This window comes from Neovison vison, chromosome 12 (assembly GCF_020171115.1).
Source record: "Neovison vison isolate M4711 chromosome 12, ASM_NN_V1, whole genome shotgun sequence".
Taxonomy (NCBI): Eukaryota; Metazoa; Chordata; class Mammalia; order Carnivora; family Mustelidae; genus Neogale; species Neogale vison.
This window is the reverse complement of record NC_058102.1, coordinates 133,485,190-133,503,544: the sequence shown is the minus strand read 5'-3', so window position 1 is coordinate 133,503,544 and position 18,355 is coordinate 133,485,190. Positions and strand designations below refer to the sequence as shown.

The following is an 18,355-nucleotide window of genomic DNA, read 5'->3' as shown; positions in this document are numbered from 1 at the left end:
GATCTTTTAAAGGATATTTGAGAACAAATGTAGTCTCACCAAAAAAAAAAAACAACCAAAAAACCCAAAAAAACAAAAAACAAACAAAAAACAACCACCAAAAAACACTTCCATTTTGTTTCTAAAGAGCTCAAGATCCAACTTACATACTCCTTAAGGATTTAACATGACGTTTCTGTTCTTACAGAAAATCCACGCACACACACAGATGGACGGACACCGTCATCCCGGGATCCCTCCAGAAATCCCCAAATTTTTCTTAAATCCCCTGTACTAACTTATCCAGAGAGCTCTTCAGAGTGATGTCAGAAATAGTGAATTCATAAGAGAGGGAGCTTCTATTAAGTTGCAGGGTCCAACGAATTCCTATTTCAAAACAACAGCTGGGTGGAAAAGGGGAAGTGGTTTCCCAGAGCTGTCTGTGGTCGAGACTCCGTGTTCTCAGATGGAAAAATTCAAAGACTCATTTAAGTAACTGGCCAACAAAACTCACCCACCTATGGAAAAAGATGACAGACCTCTTACGAGGACTCCACTAAGTGGGCAGGTTAGTGACAGGTCCCGAGAGCAACACAGGCTCTCTGGAGCGACCCAGGCCCAGAGCACACGACTTATCTGCTCTGCGGGAAGCCCCACGGGGGATCAGACAAGCTCTCCTCAGCGTCCCCGCTGCCAGAATCGGACATCGTGGAGCGAAAGGCACACTGATCTTACAGGAGTTGGTGTGTGATTGTCTGCTGTGCCATTTACCAGATGCTTAACTTTGGCCAAGTTTGCGCACCGCTTTCTTACTTGGACAGTGGGCACAATACCTACCACAGAGAGGAGTTGTGAGATGAGAGAGAATGTACCGAAGAATCCTTCGCAAACCAGGAAAACTTTCGTACAATGGAATCCGTTTTACTCAAAATCACGTTTGGCCCTGTAAAAATCTTTTCACACATTTCTGGCCAAGAATCCCCTTTTTTGACAGTTTCATCCACAACAGAGCCTAAACTTGATGTTTTCTTTGAAAACGACTTAAACGTTTTTGAGTCACTTTGGCCTAATCGCCACAGGACAGAACGGTGAGTCTGCTTAAGAAACAAGCTCTGTGCAGGGGCGCCTGGCTGGCTCAGTGGGTTAAGCCTCTGCCTTCGGCTCAGGTCATGATCCCAGGGTCCTGGGATCGAGCCCCGCATCGGGCTCTCTGCTCAGCCGGGAGCCTGCTTCCCTTCCTCTCTCTCTCTGCCTGCCTCTCTGCCTTCTTGTGATCTCTGTCAAATAAATACATAAAATCTTAAAAAAAAAAAAAATAAAACAAGCTCTGCCCAGTCACTTCCTGCTCGGCCTCGCTGTGTGTTCCCTTTTCCGAGGCCGCCGAGCGCAGCTTTTCACTCCTTCCCCTACCGCCGTATGGGCAGATGGGGCCGCGCCGTCTGGTGAGGGGGAGTGCGTGCCTCGTGATGCCGCCTTTCCCAGTGACACACTCGGAGCACCGCGGCCTGGGACGCTGTAAGCGACTGTGTGTTCCTTTTCCTTGCCTTCTTTTTTTTTTATTTTTTTATTTTTATTTATTTATTTATTTAAAAGATTTTGTTTATTTATTTATTTGGCAGACAGAGATCACAGGTAGGCAGAGAGGCAGGCAGAGAGAGAGGAGGAAGCAGGCTCCCTGCTGAGCAGAGAGCCTGATTCGGGGCTCGATCCCAAGATCCTGGGATCATGACCTGAGCCGAAGGCAGAGGCTTTAACCCACTGAGCCACCCAGGCGCCCCGCCTTTTTTTTTTTTTTTTAACCCAGCATTTTTAATCTCTTATGTATTACTCACTAATTAATGTGTAGGAGTGACCCATTTTTCCTCCTGACTCTGACGCACTGTATCTTAAGGGAGAACTACTCCTTACTCCTGTGTGTGGAGAAAAGCAAATTCAAGCAGGCCAGGCCCCGGCTCTGTCATCTCACAGACTCCACCCGGCTCAGCTCTTAGCGTCACGGGGGCTCACGGCGATGACCTGGAACTGCTACGATTTTGAAAAGTATGACACCCAAAGCTTTTTGGGAGACTGCAAGCTTCTTTCAGAAAAGACCTGTTCCTTAGTCATCCTGATCTGCTGTCTTCACTCAAGGACCCTTCACTCGCATTTGCTGGCCAGGGTCTCGGGGGCAGACAGTGCAGGGGTCGCAGCTGTCTCGCTGGCCGTGACTGCCCTCTCCCGCCTCGGGCATGCCCTTCCACTTCCACGACTCGTGAATCCTCTGCTTTTATGTGGGCTCATGGGAAAAGATGAAATGTCCTTGGTCAGCTTTAACGTATACAAGGGGATTACCTAAAGTGTTTTCAGAACTTAGCACACGTTTTACTCTTCTCCTTGAGTTTTGAGCTGGCAAGGAGTTTCCATAGGAGAAAGGAGCCATCGATAGCACGCCATTTCCTCCTCATCTCTGCCTCCAAGTTCTGCAAGGACAGAGCCTGGTAGTGAGGACAGATATTTCTAAAATCCAACATCTGTGTTTGGACCCCTCGCTCCTCAGCTGACTGCTATCCACTAGTATGCTGTCCTGGCCCAGACCCTCCAAGCCACCAGCTTCCTCCAAGGAGAATTACCCAGGTTATGGCTCTGCTAGACAGTGGAGAAAAGATGATCTTTCCTGGGGGCACCTGGGTGGCTCAGTGGGTTAAAGCCTCTGCCTTCAGCTCAGGTCATGATCTCAGGGTCCTGGGATCGAGTCCCACATTAGGCTCTCTGCTCAGCGGGGAGCCTGCTTCCCCGTCTCTCTCTGTCTGCCTCTTTCCCCGCTTGTTATCTCTCTGTCAAATAAATTAAAAAAAAAAAAAAAAAAGAGGATGATCTCTCCTTTTCTGGACCAGAAATTGATCAAAAGCAAGGTCACTGGTTTCAATAATGGACTCACTGAGTTCTACGGAAGACAAGTGTTTATCTTTGTAAATTCTGAGAAAGAACAGAGGCAAAAAATCTCAGAAAGACTAAAAGTTACTAACTGAAGTGCAAATTTTTAATTTCGTGGCATGGTGATGAACATCTTATTTCTTTGCTAAGTTTTCACTGGCTTAAATACATTACAAAGATGAAAATCGATTAAAAAGATGTCCAAATGCCAGCCAATGTCCCACTTACTGCAAACCACGTTTGGCCCAGCCCCAAGGGATATGGCCGGGCTCCAGAGCAGACTCTGGAAACGTCTGCCTGCCTCACAGTCCCTGCAGCACGTGAAGTTCCTAAGCTCTCATCCACACTAAGGAAACTACAAAGGCAGCTTTACTTCCTTCCTTAATGGACAGTGCCTCAATCTGAGGAAGGAACTATGGGGTTCTAGCGGTGCGTTCCACCGACTTCTTGACATTTTGAGGCCATGGCCGAGGTTCTGTGAAGCACGACTCATTAAACTTCTAGAACTGCAGAACTTCTCATGCTCAGAGGCCCTTCCTGTGCCTTTTTAAGGGGCTCTGAGGTACACCCCAAGTCCAATCCCATAATCAAGATGTGGAGACCATTCACCTTGTCAGTGCCTAAAGTACATGGAAATCCTCATAATGCTGCCTTAAATGCATACAGCATTTAATCTGTGAAGTGCCTCTGTGACCATCACAGTTCATCCTCAGTGTCACAGGTAAGGGCGCAGAGAAAGCTCAGAAGAAAGATAACTGGTCCCAACATCTCAGTCACAGAAGTCAGGATCAACTCCAGATCTGAGGTCTTTTAGGTAAATGCTTTCCCACATCTTCCTTATCTGAACCTTCCCATCGGCTGAGCCGGGAAGATACAAAGCTCCGTGTCTGAGGGAGTTGGGGAAACGTACCTGTTGGCAAGCAAACAAGACCGGGCCAGTGGCTAACCCGAGCTTCAGGTCCGCTGACGTTGGTTTGCCCATTTGGTCAGAACACGAGGTGAAGTCCAGCACATCATCTATGAGCTAGTGAATGAAAACAAGCGATGTCAGCAGCACGGCCACCCTGGGTGTCACTGTCGCCCTTCCCACTGTGCCAACGGGCCACGTTCCTAAAAAGCAGAGGACCAACCTGAAAGGCGATGCCCACATTTTTTCCGTATTGATAGGCAATCTCATGCACCACTGGGTCCGGGCATCCCAGGACAGAGACCTGAAGCAGAGAGAGAATTCTGGAATAAGCTGCTGACAACAAGCAAGGCAGCCTCCCCCTGCATGCAAGGATGCAGAGACCCACTCCCTGGAAAAAGAGGAGGTGGGTCCGCATGACAGGCAGAGTCAGCAGATCCCGCCACCGGAGCGAGGCCAGACGCGCGCACAGTGCCCTTGCTTTCAGCGGAAGGATTTTAGCCTCCATCACAGAGTGTTCTCTTCGATTCTAGGGAAGCTACTCTCCACCCCTCCTTTCCCGGGATAAGAACTCTTTCTTGCTGCTTTCAGCATACAGCAAACCTGGCCTACAGGTTGGCTCCATTTTTAAAAATCTATTGATTAGGCCTTGTTTTAGGAAGAGGTATCTCATCTGCTCTAATCACACAGATGTTGCCACCTATTTTCTCATTTGTAGTTCCTTTCTTTTAATAATTTTTGGTGATTTCACTCTTTTCTCAAACGCAGTTACTTCCTGATATGTAACAGCCTCCAACCTCACGCTTCAGACAAATACTGTTTTCTCATTAGCAAAGTGTCTTCACTGGTCCTGCGGCTTGTTCCTTACGCAAGAAGGAACGAACTGCTTGAAAGCCCTTCCCGCTTTTCAGGGGAGGAGAAATAGGACTTCTAAGTCTTTTTAAAACTCAAAAAAAACCTAGCTGGCACCGGCTTGAGAGCATTTCCACTGCTCTGCTAGGCATGCTAAGCAGGCCTGGCCACGTTTCCAGAAAACAAAGACCGGGTAAACCCCCAAAGCAGGGAACGAGAGCAGCATCGACTCCACTGGAGGGGAAATGTCTACACTGAGTGCACGAGACAGCCAGATGGCATCAGTGTCCTGCCTGTAGCGGGTCACCCATGATGAATCCGTCTCCTGACTTCTGTTCCTGCCTCCGCGGCACCCCCCCCCCGCCCCCCGTCGGTCTGGGCCCAGTCAGCTCAGGCGTTAGCGGCGCCGAAGTGGGGGCGGAGCGGAGCTCGGCAGTCAGGCCGCTAGGGGCGCACTCACGCCCCCGAGAGTCCCGCCATCTCCGCGCGTTCCTTGGTATTTCATATCCATTTCTATAAAACGCAGGATCCAAAGCCCTTAGCTGGTAGGGCTGCTGCCAGGAACGCGAGTCACACAACTTTTAAACTCAGCATGGTGCCTGGCATCTGGTTTTAACACTAGAAGTTTGCCGTTATTGCGAATCCTCTTCCTCATCCCGAGCGCAGAAACAGGAGCTGGCAGTGTCCACGCCCCGTGGCTACTACGAGCCGGATCCCACCACGTGCTCAGCCCTGAGGATGTTTCTGGAGACGCGAGGAAGCCCGGGCCGCGTCACGCTGGCTGCAAGCCCACCGACGACAAAGTGCGCGCCAGGAGAGGTCAGCGGGCCACTTCCTGGAGTGAATAATAAACTCGAAACTGCTACAGGGAGGGGGTCCTCTTTCCAACCAACTTAAATAATCTGGGAGACCACACGTGAGGCAATTAGAACCTCCGGCGAGAGTCGAGCTATCGTCACCCCCGCTGAGCGCTAGAGCAGACGAGATCCGGGCGGCGGGGAGGTGCCGAGCTCAGAGCGCGAGGACGCCCCCTCCTCACTCCGCACTCCGGCTCCCGCAGTTACCGCAACACACAACAGCACCGAAGAGCCAGCTTCCTTCCTCAGAAGACAGACACTTGAAAGCCATTCTCCTTCTGAACTCACTGGACTAAATTTATGGAGCTCCTAGGATGGAGACTCCACAGTCTCTTAAGCCTCGCGGCCACCCAGAAGCACTGCTGTTGTGGCTGATGGTCGGCGACAGCGAGCTGTCCTGGGCACCAGCACGACAGGTCCCAGCCCGAGGTTTCCCGCGTGGTCACTCGCTCAGGAGCGAGGCCTGGACGCCCAGGGCGCACGGACCAGGGGTTCCGAGGCTGGAAACCACGGAATCAGAATCTGAACCCAAATGGCCTGACTGCGGGGAATGTTCTCGTCATCGCTTTCCTGCGCGGCGTGGCGGCCCAGAGGCCAGACGACGAGCCCCAGCAAGCCTAGGGCCGGGCGGCCCGCGGCCCGGCCCCGTCGGGCGCACACGCAGACCCGGAACAGAGCTGCGCTTCGTGGGCGGCTGCTGCGGGGTGGCCGGGCAAGGGCCGCTTGTGCTCCGAACTCTCGGAGCGCGGGGGGAAGCCCACTCCTCACGCCGCAGCCCGGGGAGGTCCGCTCGAGAAGCACGGAGGGGCGCGGGCGAGACGCGAGCGCTTCCCGTTCCCGCCCCCGAGGACGGTGCCCCGTGGCTTTCCGGCGGTGCGTGGGCGACCAGGAGCAGTTAAGTCCAAGACGGCGGAGCTCGGCGAACAGGTCTGGGGGAAGCAGGCCCACGGCCCCACCTCCTGGAAGGCTCCCGAGAGCCTGTCCTGGAATGGCCGGGGTTCTGACTGCCTGCGGGGGCGCCTGGTGTTTCTGACGCGCGTGTCCGCCGGGACAGACACGTGCGCGCGCGTCCCGGGGATAGACACGTGCGCGCACACGGCGTCTTCCCCGCAGCCCACGCAGACCCGACCGCTGGAGCGCGTCCTTAGGGCAGAAGTACCGGAACAGGTTGTTGTCAGACCCGGCTAGTACTTGGTGGGGTGGGGGTGGGGGGCGCGGGGCACACAGGCAGCATAAGCCCCAGGTCAAGAGCGAGTATTCCTCATACATAAAGAGCCATTGAAACTGCAGGGGCGGGGCCCACACACTCCGGAGGGTGGGAAAACCCGCCGACACACGCGGCACAGAGCGTCGAGGTTAGGGAAAGCCCTCGAGCGCCTGCCAAGTCGCTCGCGTTCCTCCAGAAGAGAGCGATGCGAATTCCAGCTCTACCGCAGCCCGGGTCCTCCCTGCCGCCCGCACAAAGTGGGAGCCCCGCGATCCGTCGGGGCAACACAGCGACACGCACAGGCACCGCGGAAGGCGCACCGCTCCCTGCTCCGCGCGGAGTCCGGGCTTCCTCCCTGTGCCCCTCCCCTCTGCTCCTGCTATCTCTCGCTCAAACGTTAAAAATAACTATAGAATTATAAAATAAATACATACATGAGATAGATGAGATATAAAAAGACCTAGATAGACGCATACCCACAAACATCTAGGGCAGGACCTTGGTTTCTTAATACCATTCTCCGCCGAAGGAACAGGCCTCCTTGGAGGCATTACGAATCACAGTGCTGGAAAGGACAAGATGAGGCTTGAAGAAAGTGCGGAAAGAATGAAGGGGGTAGATGCACGGGACAAAGGAGCCGGGTTCAATGGCCTTCCCATTGGCCAAATATGGAATTCTTCAGCATTTACATAAGTAACAATAAAGCGTTATAATCCATAGAGTAAATAAGAATGCAGGAGGCCATACATCTAAGACTGGAGAGGCGCAGGGTAAAAGGAATGAGAACGCACGCGACCGTCATTCGCCACCATCATGGTACGATAAACAGATGCGAAAACCGGTGAGTTTGATAAGAAGCAGATTTACAAAATCTCAAAATATCTTCCCGTATCCGAAAAACAGTAACTTTTAAGTGAAGAAACCAGGCAGTCACCCCCACAATCAAGTCATCAAAGTGAACATCACCAGTAACAGGACACGTGCCCCTCCCTGGACCCAACAAACCGAGGCGGCGGCATCCCTTCTGCTGTTTTCCGGCCCCCAATGCATAACCTGTCTCTCAGCGTGCGGAGCAACACACCAATTCAACTCGAGAGGCTCAAAGACAACCCGCCCGCACTCTTCAAAATATCCAGGGAAATGTTCCAGACGGAGATACTAAAGACTCATGACCGCTAAATCCAACACGAGAACCGGGACTGGATCCCGAACCAGAAGATTTTCCCCTTTCGCATGACAGTATTATGACAGTAGGCAAAATAGGAATAAGGTCTATCTACAGGTTAGGTAAGAATATCGTACCAAAAGTCCGTGTTCGGCAAATACGAGCCACAAAAGAAAATCCTCTAAGTGGTGCACTGTGGCTTTGAAAATAAAGTAACAGGAACCAGGGCTTATGCAGCACTGGAGAGAGGAGAAAGTCAGAATGAAAAAAAAAAAAAAAAAGGAAGGATGGAAAACAAATGAAGGCAGGATTTCAGTACCATAGTTCTGGGTTCGAATCCCAGCTCAGCCACTGTCTGACTAACACTGGATGGGCCACTGGACCTCTTAGATCTCATTCCCATTAGATTATCCAGGGAACAAATCATAGCCTTCATTGGAAGCTCAACTGTATTCTGCGTGACTATGAATACAAATAAATAACACTCATTTAAAAATATCACTACTATTTTCATATCACTGTCCTAAAACATTCCTAGATAGCCCTCTCAGACTTTACACTATTTCTATTAAAAATACAAGGCGTGGTTCAGGGAGGGGGTGGCGGTGTCTTTAATAGAATAAATTACAAGCTGCTCAATTTCCTTCCAACTCCCATAACATCTTAGACTCTGATTAGTTCTTCCGTAATAATTCTGATGTCTAAATTCTCCGTAGTCCCTCTTTTGGGTGCTTCTGGTTTGCTTTGCATGAACTTTTGGAGCCCCATGTCTTTGCATTTTGAATACCAGGAGTACATAAAACAGCCATGTTGAATATGTAATAGCTCTGGAATATTCTACCCATAAGCACTTAAATATAGAATCTTTCATGTAGAACGCTCACACTATGATTTTGTTTTATTACTCTAGCAGTTCCGGGGTTTGGGACTAAATCACAGGAAAAGTGGGTCATTGTGGGATGATGTCAGCACGCCTCCTAGTGGAGAGCATAAAGCATTTCATTTTTTAAAAAGGACTGAGCCCCGTTCATATCCTGTCTACTGGTGCCCTGCTAACCTGTGAAGCACGCCGTGCGGTTTATGAGCAACTATGTGTGCTGTGAACAGAACGTCTCTGGCTCCCCAAACAGAGAGGATAGGGACGGCAATCCAGGCTTTCCTGGAGCCCATCTCCTTGGCTCTCCGTGGGGTTTGATCACCTGCCTGGTTCTCAGGAGAGCTGTGGCCCCGTGCCTGTGGGCGGTCCACTCTGTGGGAACGACGACTCTCTGCGTGTTCAGTTTGAGCAGCCCCGCTACCCGCCAGTGCTCGCTGCTGCCGTCTCCAGCCTGCGAACGCATCCGCGAGCCTCACCGAGCGCCCCAGCGTGCCTTACGAGGTGGGCGCTCCAACTTCATGGAGACCTCGACCATCAGAGGTAGGATGGCCAATGAAGGGTTAAGGTAACAGCTTTCTGGCACCCCCTTTTAAAATCATTCATTCTTTTATTCAGCGTTCTAGTTTCTACCATATTTTCATCCATCTCTCTATTTAAAAAAACCACACTTGCAATTCCTTGAAAAGAAAATGTTGGCCTTTTCAATAAAGACAAAAATGGCTAAAATCATGGCCAGCATGTTCTACGTAATTCACATATCTTAGAGTTTCCATTACATCTTTTTAGAAAGAAAATGTTCTCATCCTTTTATGACTCACTGTTATCCGCTTTTATTTTAAAGATTTTATTTATTTATTTGTCAGAGAGAGAGAGAGAGAGAGAAAGTGTGAGTGTACAAGCAGGCAGAGCAGCAGGCAGAAGCAGAGACAGAAGCAGACTCCCTGCCGAGCAAGGAGCCCGATGCAGGACTTGATCCCAGGACCCTGGGATCATGACCTGAGTTGAAGGCAGCAGCTTAACCAACTGAACCCCCAGGCGTCCCTATTGTCCGTTTCTTGACACTTTTTGGAACGGAGACTCTAGAAGCAAGGGGCCTTTCTCTCCGGAGAGGCCTGAGGAAGAGCCCTCGTTAACTGCAGTAGTATTATGAGAACAGGAGGGCAGCAATATACACCTGCCCCCGGAGGGTTTCCTCGGCCGCTGCTTTGATCACAACGGGCTGGTGCCTGCCCAGGATCCGTGGCTGCCGCGTTGGTTAGGCGGGGATGCCGTCAGAGGAGAAATGCTATGGCGAGAACCAGCTCTCATTTAGGGGCTGGCACTTAATGCCACAGGTTGTAGTCTACAGACTTCTTAAAAAAAGAAGAGCGGAGGGAAGGCCAGAGAAAGAAAGCGAGAGAGAGAAAAAGTTATGGTTCATACTTGACTTATAGCCTAAGAAAAATGACTTGTTTTTTGTTTCTTTCTTTTTTTGCTGGGCTTGAACTCAGGACTCTGAGATCGAGGCTGGAACTAAGATCAAGAGTGGGACACTTTATCCACTGAGCCACCTGGATGCCCTGGAAAACGGCCCGTTTATATTTCGTGCAAAAAGACCCAAAAGGATCTACTACTCAACAAAGGATGAAGAACCCTAGGACAATCTAATAGGCATTTTCTCCTGGGCAAATAGTGTTATTACAGAACACAGCACTTGGCCACTTTTTAAGGGTAAATGTCAGAAATGGTATATGGGACAACAATCGGGAAAGAAATTACTTATGAGAAGTTGTTCAAAATGTTACAGTTTGGAGGGGAGAGCAGGTGCAGAGGGCTTATTCGGATTCCACTCTGGGGAGGAAAGATGAAAAGTGAACGTCCGCCTAGCAAGGGAGGACCACAAACACGAGCCCCGCGGCAGAAGTTCTCCGCTGTTCGGGGTCATCACTCTTTTCTCAATGGCCTCGCGGGGTTTGGGTTACTATCTGAAGGTTCTCCAGGGAAATGCTCCCCATGAAGAGCAGCTCCCGAGAAAGAGCTAGGAGGCTTTTTTTTTTTTTAACGTGAACAAAGACAGAACGTACATACTGCTTTACAACTGTTGGCTATCAGACTGGCGGTCTTCTTGAAGGTCTTCTCGAGGTAGTGTGCAAATCTTTCGGTCTCATTTTCTTTTGACCCTAGCTGAAGAAATTCACCTACAAAAGAAGGAAAGGGGTCACTTGGGATATGGCTTGACTGCCTGGCTCATTAGACTGGGACTGAGTAAAAAACAAAAAAAGTCAGAATTAACCTACCACGCACCAAATCTTCAATAACTTGGGTTAAAATAGAGATCACAGTGGTATTTCCAATCCGTGCCAGAGCTATAGATGCTGCAGAAAGAATTAAATCACCAGCAAGAACAGCCTAGAAGAAGAAAAAACAAAAGCTTTCAGAGAAAGGTCTCAGAGCAGCAGAGCCCACAGCAGAGCGGGCCCCTCGGAGAGACAGCCGGGTGGGGAGGCAGGGGTCATCTTGGCTCTAAGTCTTCCCCAGCCTTGTCCTCCGCAGCAGTCCGGGTAATGATCAGTTACACATTCGGGTCATCGCCAGGATGCGGTCGGATCCCAGAGACCACCTGGCCTTCCTCTCCAGTTCCGAGCAGAGCAAGGGACTGACTGGAGGCGGACGGGCATCCCACCCTCTTGCTTCGTCCCTGACCGCACCAGGGCCCAGCGGCCCTCGGGTCAGCCGCGCTGGAACATCCACACTTTCCTCAAGCCACGGCTGTCTCTCTCCTACTCAGAAAGCCTTTCCCCTTCTTCACTGGGCAGACTCAGCTGCACAGTTAGCTCGGGTGACACTTCCAGGAAGTCCACCAGGATCCCTCAGCCTGCAGATGCCCCTCCTCTACGTGCGCGCGGCTCCCCATGCAAGCAGCTGTCTCCGCGGTGGTCTTCAACCAGCCATGCCCCTATTGACTCAACTCCTTGAGCGCAGGGCTGGGAATTATCCCAGCGGGTGCTCGGCACACCCCAGCAAAGGGCACAGCGCGTGCTTCTCTCGGTGAAAAGCAAACCTAGGCGTCCTGGCTCCAAGTTCACTGCCCCTTGTTCCTAGACAAACTTTTTTGTAGTCAACACTAGATAATCCATATTTTTCTAATCTTTAGATTGGGAGGAGATGCCCATACTGTACTTACAGCTTGTTTTAAATTATACATAACTGAATTATACACTCTAATCAAATATACTCATCTGCCTATTTAAAGATATCCCTGAGTTTTATTATAATTAGTATAATTACAAATTACAAATACTGGATGTCATAGAAATTTTAATTCATAGAATTTTCAACACCACATTTTAATTTTTTTGTCTTTTCTCTAGTATCTAAAATTAGCTATGTTCTGTATGTTTACCTTTTGGTCATTTTATATAACATATTGTACAAATTATTTCAACCTAAATATAAACACACATTTATAGAGTCGCTGCACCCATGATGATGGAGAGGGATCCCTCACCTACCCCTCCATCATTAGGGCTCTGGATCTCTAGGCTTTTATGTCTTTCCTCTTCAGGCCCAGGACTCCCAGAGACCAAAAGGTTCCCACGTCCGAAGGTGAGGTGAGGCCGCCAGACTGGGCCCTGGGGAGCCGTGGGGGAGGGACTGAAGGGCAGGCTGGAACCCGGGCAAGGTACCGAGGGCACCTGCAGGGGGCGCCACATGAATGGATTTTTACTGGAAACAGAAGTACTTTCTGTTGGGAGGCCGAAAAGGGAAGGAGGCTGAGGGGCGGAGCAGGCCTGTCAGACCAGTCTCCCACAGCAGAGGTGATCACAGTGGGGACGACTAATTAGGCAAGTAGAAGACCCGAATCTGTACTCTTAAATAAAGCTTTAGGACAGGCCCTGAAAACAGACATCTGACTGCAGGGACATGTCACAGAGTTACCCGGGATCTCTCCAGAAAGAAACTGCACCGCCCCAACACCTTTTTTTTTTTTTTCCCAACAACATTCTGACGTATGGAATTCTGTCAATAGGACACAAAACCTTTTATTTCAAATGTGAAATAAAAGATTTATAAATGAGATTGCAGGACTCGATACATAGCAAAGTCATGCACCCCAAAGCAAAACCAGCATGTGAAGGTGACAATTATGATAACACATCTTTTTCATAAGGGTGATAGGAAAACAGGAGGGAACCAGGTCCTATATACATGTGAGGGCAGGTGAGCAGGGGAAACCTACGCTGGTTGGCGGCCCACGGAGGTATGCGCTGGGGGCCACTGCCTCCAAACAAAAGGTCTGCACGTCTCCGTGTCCATTCATTCCGCACCGTTCCTGTCTGAACTCGTGACTTACATATCTTTAGGCAAAAGTCCCCATTCTACATACCCTTTTCAAGAGATGCTAAAAATACCATGGAAATATGCTTTAAAATATACATATATGAACTGAACTCAATTATAGAGCCTCTGTTTAAAAACGTGTAATTTTCACAGTATATGTGTGTGTGTATATATTTTTACATATCTATATTTAAGATACACACATACACACATACACATATAGTTCAGCTTTACTCATTTACTTGCCGTGACACCCTGGCACATGGCAGTCTATAAATGGTTAAAGAATTAAGCTGAACTTGAGTAATCTGAGACCCAAAGTAAAATGTATGGTTTCTCGCGAAATATGCTTTTTGGATAACAACAAAAATCCCTTTCCCTATAACCAAAAGGAATTCTATATAGAAGTGTGCCTAACCAGAAACCTGAAGCTTATTTTTTCTCTGGTTTTCTCTATTATCAAATGTATATACACAGATAAGACGTGACTACTGTTTTGGAAGTTGGAAGGCTGCATTCCAGGAAGCGTATTTTACTTTTTAATGAAACAAATCTGAAGAGTTAATGCAATCCAAAGAGCGTGTGAACAGGTCAGAAGATGAAAAGGAAACAAAACACCGTACCTTCTTCTCACCCCAGATCTTATTAACCGTGTGTTTTCCTCGCCGGGAGCTTGCGTCGTCGATGACATCGTCGTGTACCAGACTAGCGGTGTGGATCATTTCTGCAATTAAGGCTACGGAGCGCTGGCTTGCTTGCACATCTCTAGTTAACAGAAAGCAATGCTTTTTAACACAGACGCCGCCTATAACCTTCTCAGCAATCATCTTGTGAAAACTGGACATCCGATCTAGGATAAAGAATTTTATTTCTCTAAGAGAAACTGTATAAACACTTTTTGGCTTCCCTACCGAGCCATTTCTATCACTTGGAGAACATTTTAAAAATGCATGAGTCACCCGGCCAAGATTCTGTTTTATGGACAGCCCATTCAGAAGGAGAATTTGTATGACTGACAACAAAAAAGGCTTAAATAGCCCAGAAGTCTGGCCATCAGGCTGAAGAAGCGACTTTATGCCCTATCATTGGGGTCTTGGGCATCTTGGGCAGTTGGTACGAGTTACGATTAGGTTAGGAGATTTCAGGGGAGCATGAGGGAGACAAGTTAAGAAGCAGTGCAGAAAAGTGCAATGAAGACCCCACGGTCACGCTGTTTAAAGCTTTTAATATTGTGTTAAATTAGATGTTTAGGAAAGAGTCTTCGAGAATCAAGATAGAATTTTGGTCAAAACTGTCTTCCAATCCACGTTTAACCTCTGCATTAGAAACTGAAACTTCTTGGGATGCCTGGGTGGCTCATTTGGTTAAGTGGTGGCCTTAGGCTCAGGTCATGATCCTGGGGTCCTGGGATTGACCCCCACATTGGATTCCCTCCTCAGTGGGGAGCCTGCCTCTCCCTCTGCCTATGCTTGCTCTGACAAATAAATAAAATCTTAAAAAAAAAAAAAAAAGGAACTGAAACTTCTCTTTCCAGTTATAATACCATATACGGGCTAAGCACTCTCAAGAAGATACACGGGTGTGAGGTTTATAGGTTTTAAAAGAAAATATGCCCTGGGTCCTTTTTAATCATCATCTCATTATCACTATCATCATCTATGGGCATTTTTAAAAACTGAATTTGGAGAAAATCAAAGTGGGGAAATAACCAATGGAATTTTCTGACCCAAAAACACAGGCCTGACTTAAACACATGCTGACCAATTGTTTCCCTTACGGAAAAAATGGCTTTTCACATATCATCATACTATCTCTTAGAGGGGAGAAAAGTCAGAGGGATGTGGAAACAGGACTTTTTCTTTAAAAGAAAAAATTTAGCTTGAACATCTGCAAAAGAGAATGCCCATTCTAATTCTTCACGTCTAGCAGAAAGCAATGAAAAATGACGTGCAAGCACATAAAAGATGCTGGTATTTAACCAGACACTAAGCCTTGAGAATGCCTTCTGATCGTCCTTTAAATATAATTTTAAAATACGGTGCTTTGCCGGCAACTCTCAGCTAAGATTTCAGAATGAAACCTCAGAGCCTACCACTGCTTTTAGCCCAGGAATCACTTGTGAAGTGCTGCCCATTACCTATTAACCTGTCACAGTCGTGACAGTTCTTAGTCCTTCCAGACCACACCAGGTTCTTCCGAGGTGGGAGAAGTAACAGGGCAGAGGGGAGGGACGAGTTCTAAGGCCATGATGGGAAATGAGAAGATGAACGCTCCCGTCTGTGGCTCTCTGAGCAGTTCTGAAGCCCTCGGTGAGACACAGACCCCACAGCAGGAGGCTTGGACCTCACAAATTTTTCAGACAAATGTGTCTGACCCTAACTTACTTGGGTTCAAATGCATAGGAAACTGTGGACGTTTACAGGGCTTTCAAAGAAAAGCTATCTTTCAGGGTATTTTCTCAACGGCCTTTGGTCTAATACACACTGCCTGGTAGTGAGTAGCAGACACTAACTTAAAGCAACTGGGAGGGCCCCTAACTGTTCTCGTGCCTTCCAAACGGGGGCCCCCACCTCCACTACCACAAACTAGGTTGGCAAACAGGGACTCCCGCCCGGAGGTTGCCAGGAACTGGCAGTGCTCACCGAGACGCTGGAGTTCTTAGGATGTGAGGATATTAGAACAAAGACAAAGATTTCTTAAAATCTGAAATCTCAGAGACCGGATGTATACAGAAAGGCCATCTGACCCGGCTAAACTCCTGCCCGGCACAATTAGGATTCTTGCTTAGAACGTCATTTGGCAATGGTGACACAGCCCCTACATGGGACAAACGTCGCAATATGCGATGCGTTCTGGTTGTATCCGATGTGCTTCCTCCTACACAGCCACGCTTAACGCGTGACGGCTTCTATCGGGAGAAGCTGCCACTGCTTTTCCGCAGCACAGCGTGACGGCTGGAACCAAAACCTCCGTATCCTAAGAACACGCTCACAGTGTCTTTAAGATGAGATCTCCCAAGTGCCAACCTGAGTCAAGCCTTCAGAAAGCTGGGCGCCGTCTCCCCTTCCTGCTGGGGGACAGCGGCCACGCCAGCCGGCTTCTGGGTGTCAGAAGAACAGACTGGCGAGACAGCCCGGGAAACGGCGGCCCTCGGCTTCAAAGTCGGCTGTGGCCCCTGTACTTCCCACTCGCACGACTATGTGAAGACTCAGCAGCCCCAGGACATTTGTTTCTTCCCCTTCCTTAGACTTACAACAAAATTTTTACAACGGAGTATTTCAAGCACAGACACAAATACGTGGAACGACAGAAGGACAGGCCCCACCCCCACGTACCCTTTACACAGCTTAAGTGCAATTGAAGCGAAAGGCTTTTTTCCTTATTCACACTAACACATAATGGGAGGTTTTTTCTTTTTCCTTTTAAGACCCATTTATTTTTAGAGAGTGAGCGAGCGAGCGAGAGCGCGCCAGCTATGGGAGCAGAGGGAGAGGGGGAGAAGCAGACCCCCCGCTGAGTGGGGAGCCGGGCAACCTAGGGTTCACCCCACGACCCTGAGATCATGCCCTGAGTTGAAATCAAAATTCAGATGCTTAACTGACGGAGCCACTCACGCGCCCCTATATAACGTGAAGTCTTAAATTACAAGTAAAATCCCCCAGTGTGAGAAAATCGCCTCTAAGCAGATATTCAAACCTTGTCAATTGATTACTTCGGTTTGGAATAAATGAAGGAAGCAAACGTGGCTTCACTTTAACAGCAGAGACACGGACGTTTCTATTCCCAGCTCCACAGCGGTTGTGTAAAGGAGAGAACTCGCGAGTGGTCTGCAGAATGCTATTTCTATTTCAGAATGTTCTTTTTGTCTCTTCTAACAATCCTAAAAATAAGTGCTTCACTTTGCTTGTTAGGATTTTGACAAGCTTCGTGTTTCTTAGCCACACACCCCTTGTCCGCCATGTCAGAATCCGATGACGGGCCCAGGAACCTGCATTTGTAAAAACCACCCGAGGTGATGCTGACGCACCAAGCTTGGGAGATGCCGTCCTTTCACTGGCTTTACCAGAAGCCACAGGCGGACGCTTTCCTAGACAAGGGTTCTGGGAGCTCCCCAGCAGCTCTCCCTCCAAATCACAGGCAAATGGAACAAGACGGCACGCTCCTCCTCTAAACATGACCCGCAACCTCGAGGCGTCCGTGCAAAGGCGTCAAGCTCCAGCTTCCGCGGGTCTCGTCTCAGCCCGGGAGCAGAACGGTTCACCTGCTCACCTGCACCGTCGCGGGAGCGCGACCTCCTTCCTCTTACACTCTGCATCCTCACGCGTCCCAAAGGACACGACTGAACCCTTCATCGGCTTCGCACTGAAAAAACTCACAACTTATAGTGCAATCTGTGAAGTCCTTCTCTTTCTCCATCAAACGCTTCAGGATGTAAACCCCAAGTCCTAGCTGTTACCGGATACTAGTGCGCGCTTCAGGTTGTCAGTACGCGGGACAATACCATCTCGACGCCAATCTGTCTGTCTGGATCCGTCACCGAACCGACCCGCTGCAAGCTGGGGTCCTTCACCTATGGCGACTGTGGAGCATCCTCTGTTTGGCCGCTCGTCTGTTCGCTGCCAGGCTGCTCCCGCGGAAGAGGGGCCTCCGCAGAGGGAGAGAGAAACCCCGGGCCCCTTCGTGCGCCGACGTCATGCAATGTAACGCCGGGGTCTGGGCTAGCTTCTCGTGGCTGCCGTGACACGTGGCTCCAAACTTGGTTTAAATCAACCATTCTGGAGGCAGGAAGTCCGAACAGCTCCAACGACCTGAAATCAAGGTGTCGGCAAGCTGCGCTCTGCCCCGACGGGCGCCCCCTGCCCCTTCCAGCCGCCGGCAGCTGTCCACAGGCTTTGGCCTCTGGCCATAGGACCCCACCTTTAGGACCAGCGCCTTCCACATCTCTCTGCTCCACCTTCGCACCTTCCCACTGTCCTGTGGGCACCAACCTCCCTCACCCTTCCTATAGGGAGACCCGCAGCTGCATTTACGGCTCATCGGATCATCCAGGATCACCTCCCCATTCCCAGATCCTTAACTTACATCCCTTCCGCAAAGACCCTTTCTTGCTCTGTAAGGTAGCCTGGTCCCAGGGCGAGGGTGGGGACACCCTGCTCAGCCCCGCGGCATCCTCACCTTCACTAGCCTCTCGAGGGGCTCAACCGCTTCCTCGTTAGCGATCTAATTCTTGAAATACCTTTTCCTGCACCTAAGAGCTCCTCCGTCCTCATTATCGATA

The 18,355-nt window shown here is 49.6% G+C and overlaps 1 protein-coding gene across 3 annotated transcripts in view; it reads right to left on the bottom strand.

The window, feature by feature from the left end:
* The window catches only part of PDSS1 (decaprenyl diphosphate synthase subunit 1), a 54,334-nt gene that overhangs the window by 5,856 nt on the left and 30,123 nt on the right, over positions 1-18,355 (bottom strand). For all 3 annotated transcript variants that reach the window (XM_044228170.1, XM_044228171.1, XM_044228172.1), the window contains exons 5-9: positions 13,701-13,842; positions 11,034-11,145; positions 10,825-10,934; positions 4,023-4,103; positions 3,803-3,916 (exon numbers count right to left, since the gene is read on the bottom strand). In XM_044228170.1, the coding sequence (XP_044084105.1) occupies positions 3,803-3,916; positions 4,023-4,103; positions 10,825-10,934; positions 11,034-11,145; positions 13,701-13,842 (559 nt within the window). The remainder of the gene's footprint in view (positions 1-3,802; positions 3,917-4,022; positions 4,104-10,824; positions 10,935-11,033; positions 11,146-13,700; positions 13,843-18,355) is intronic.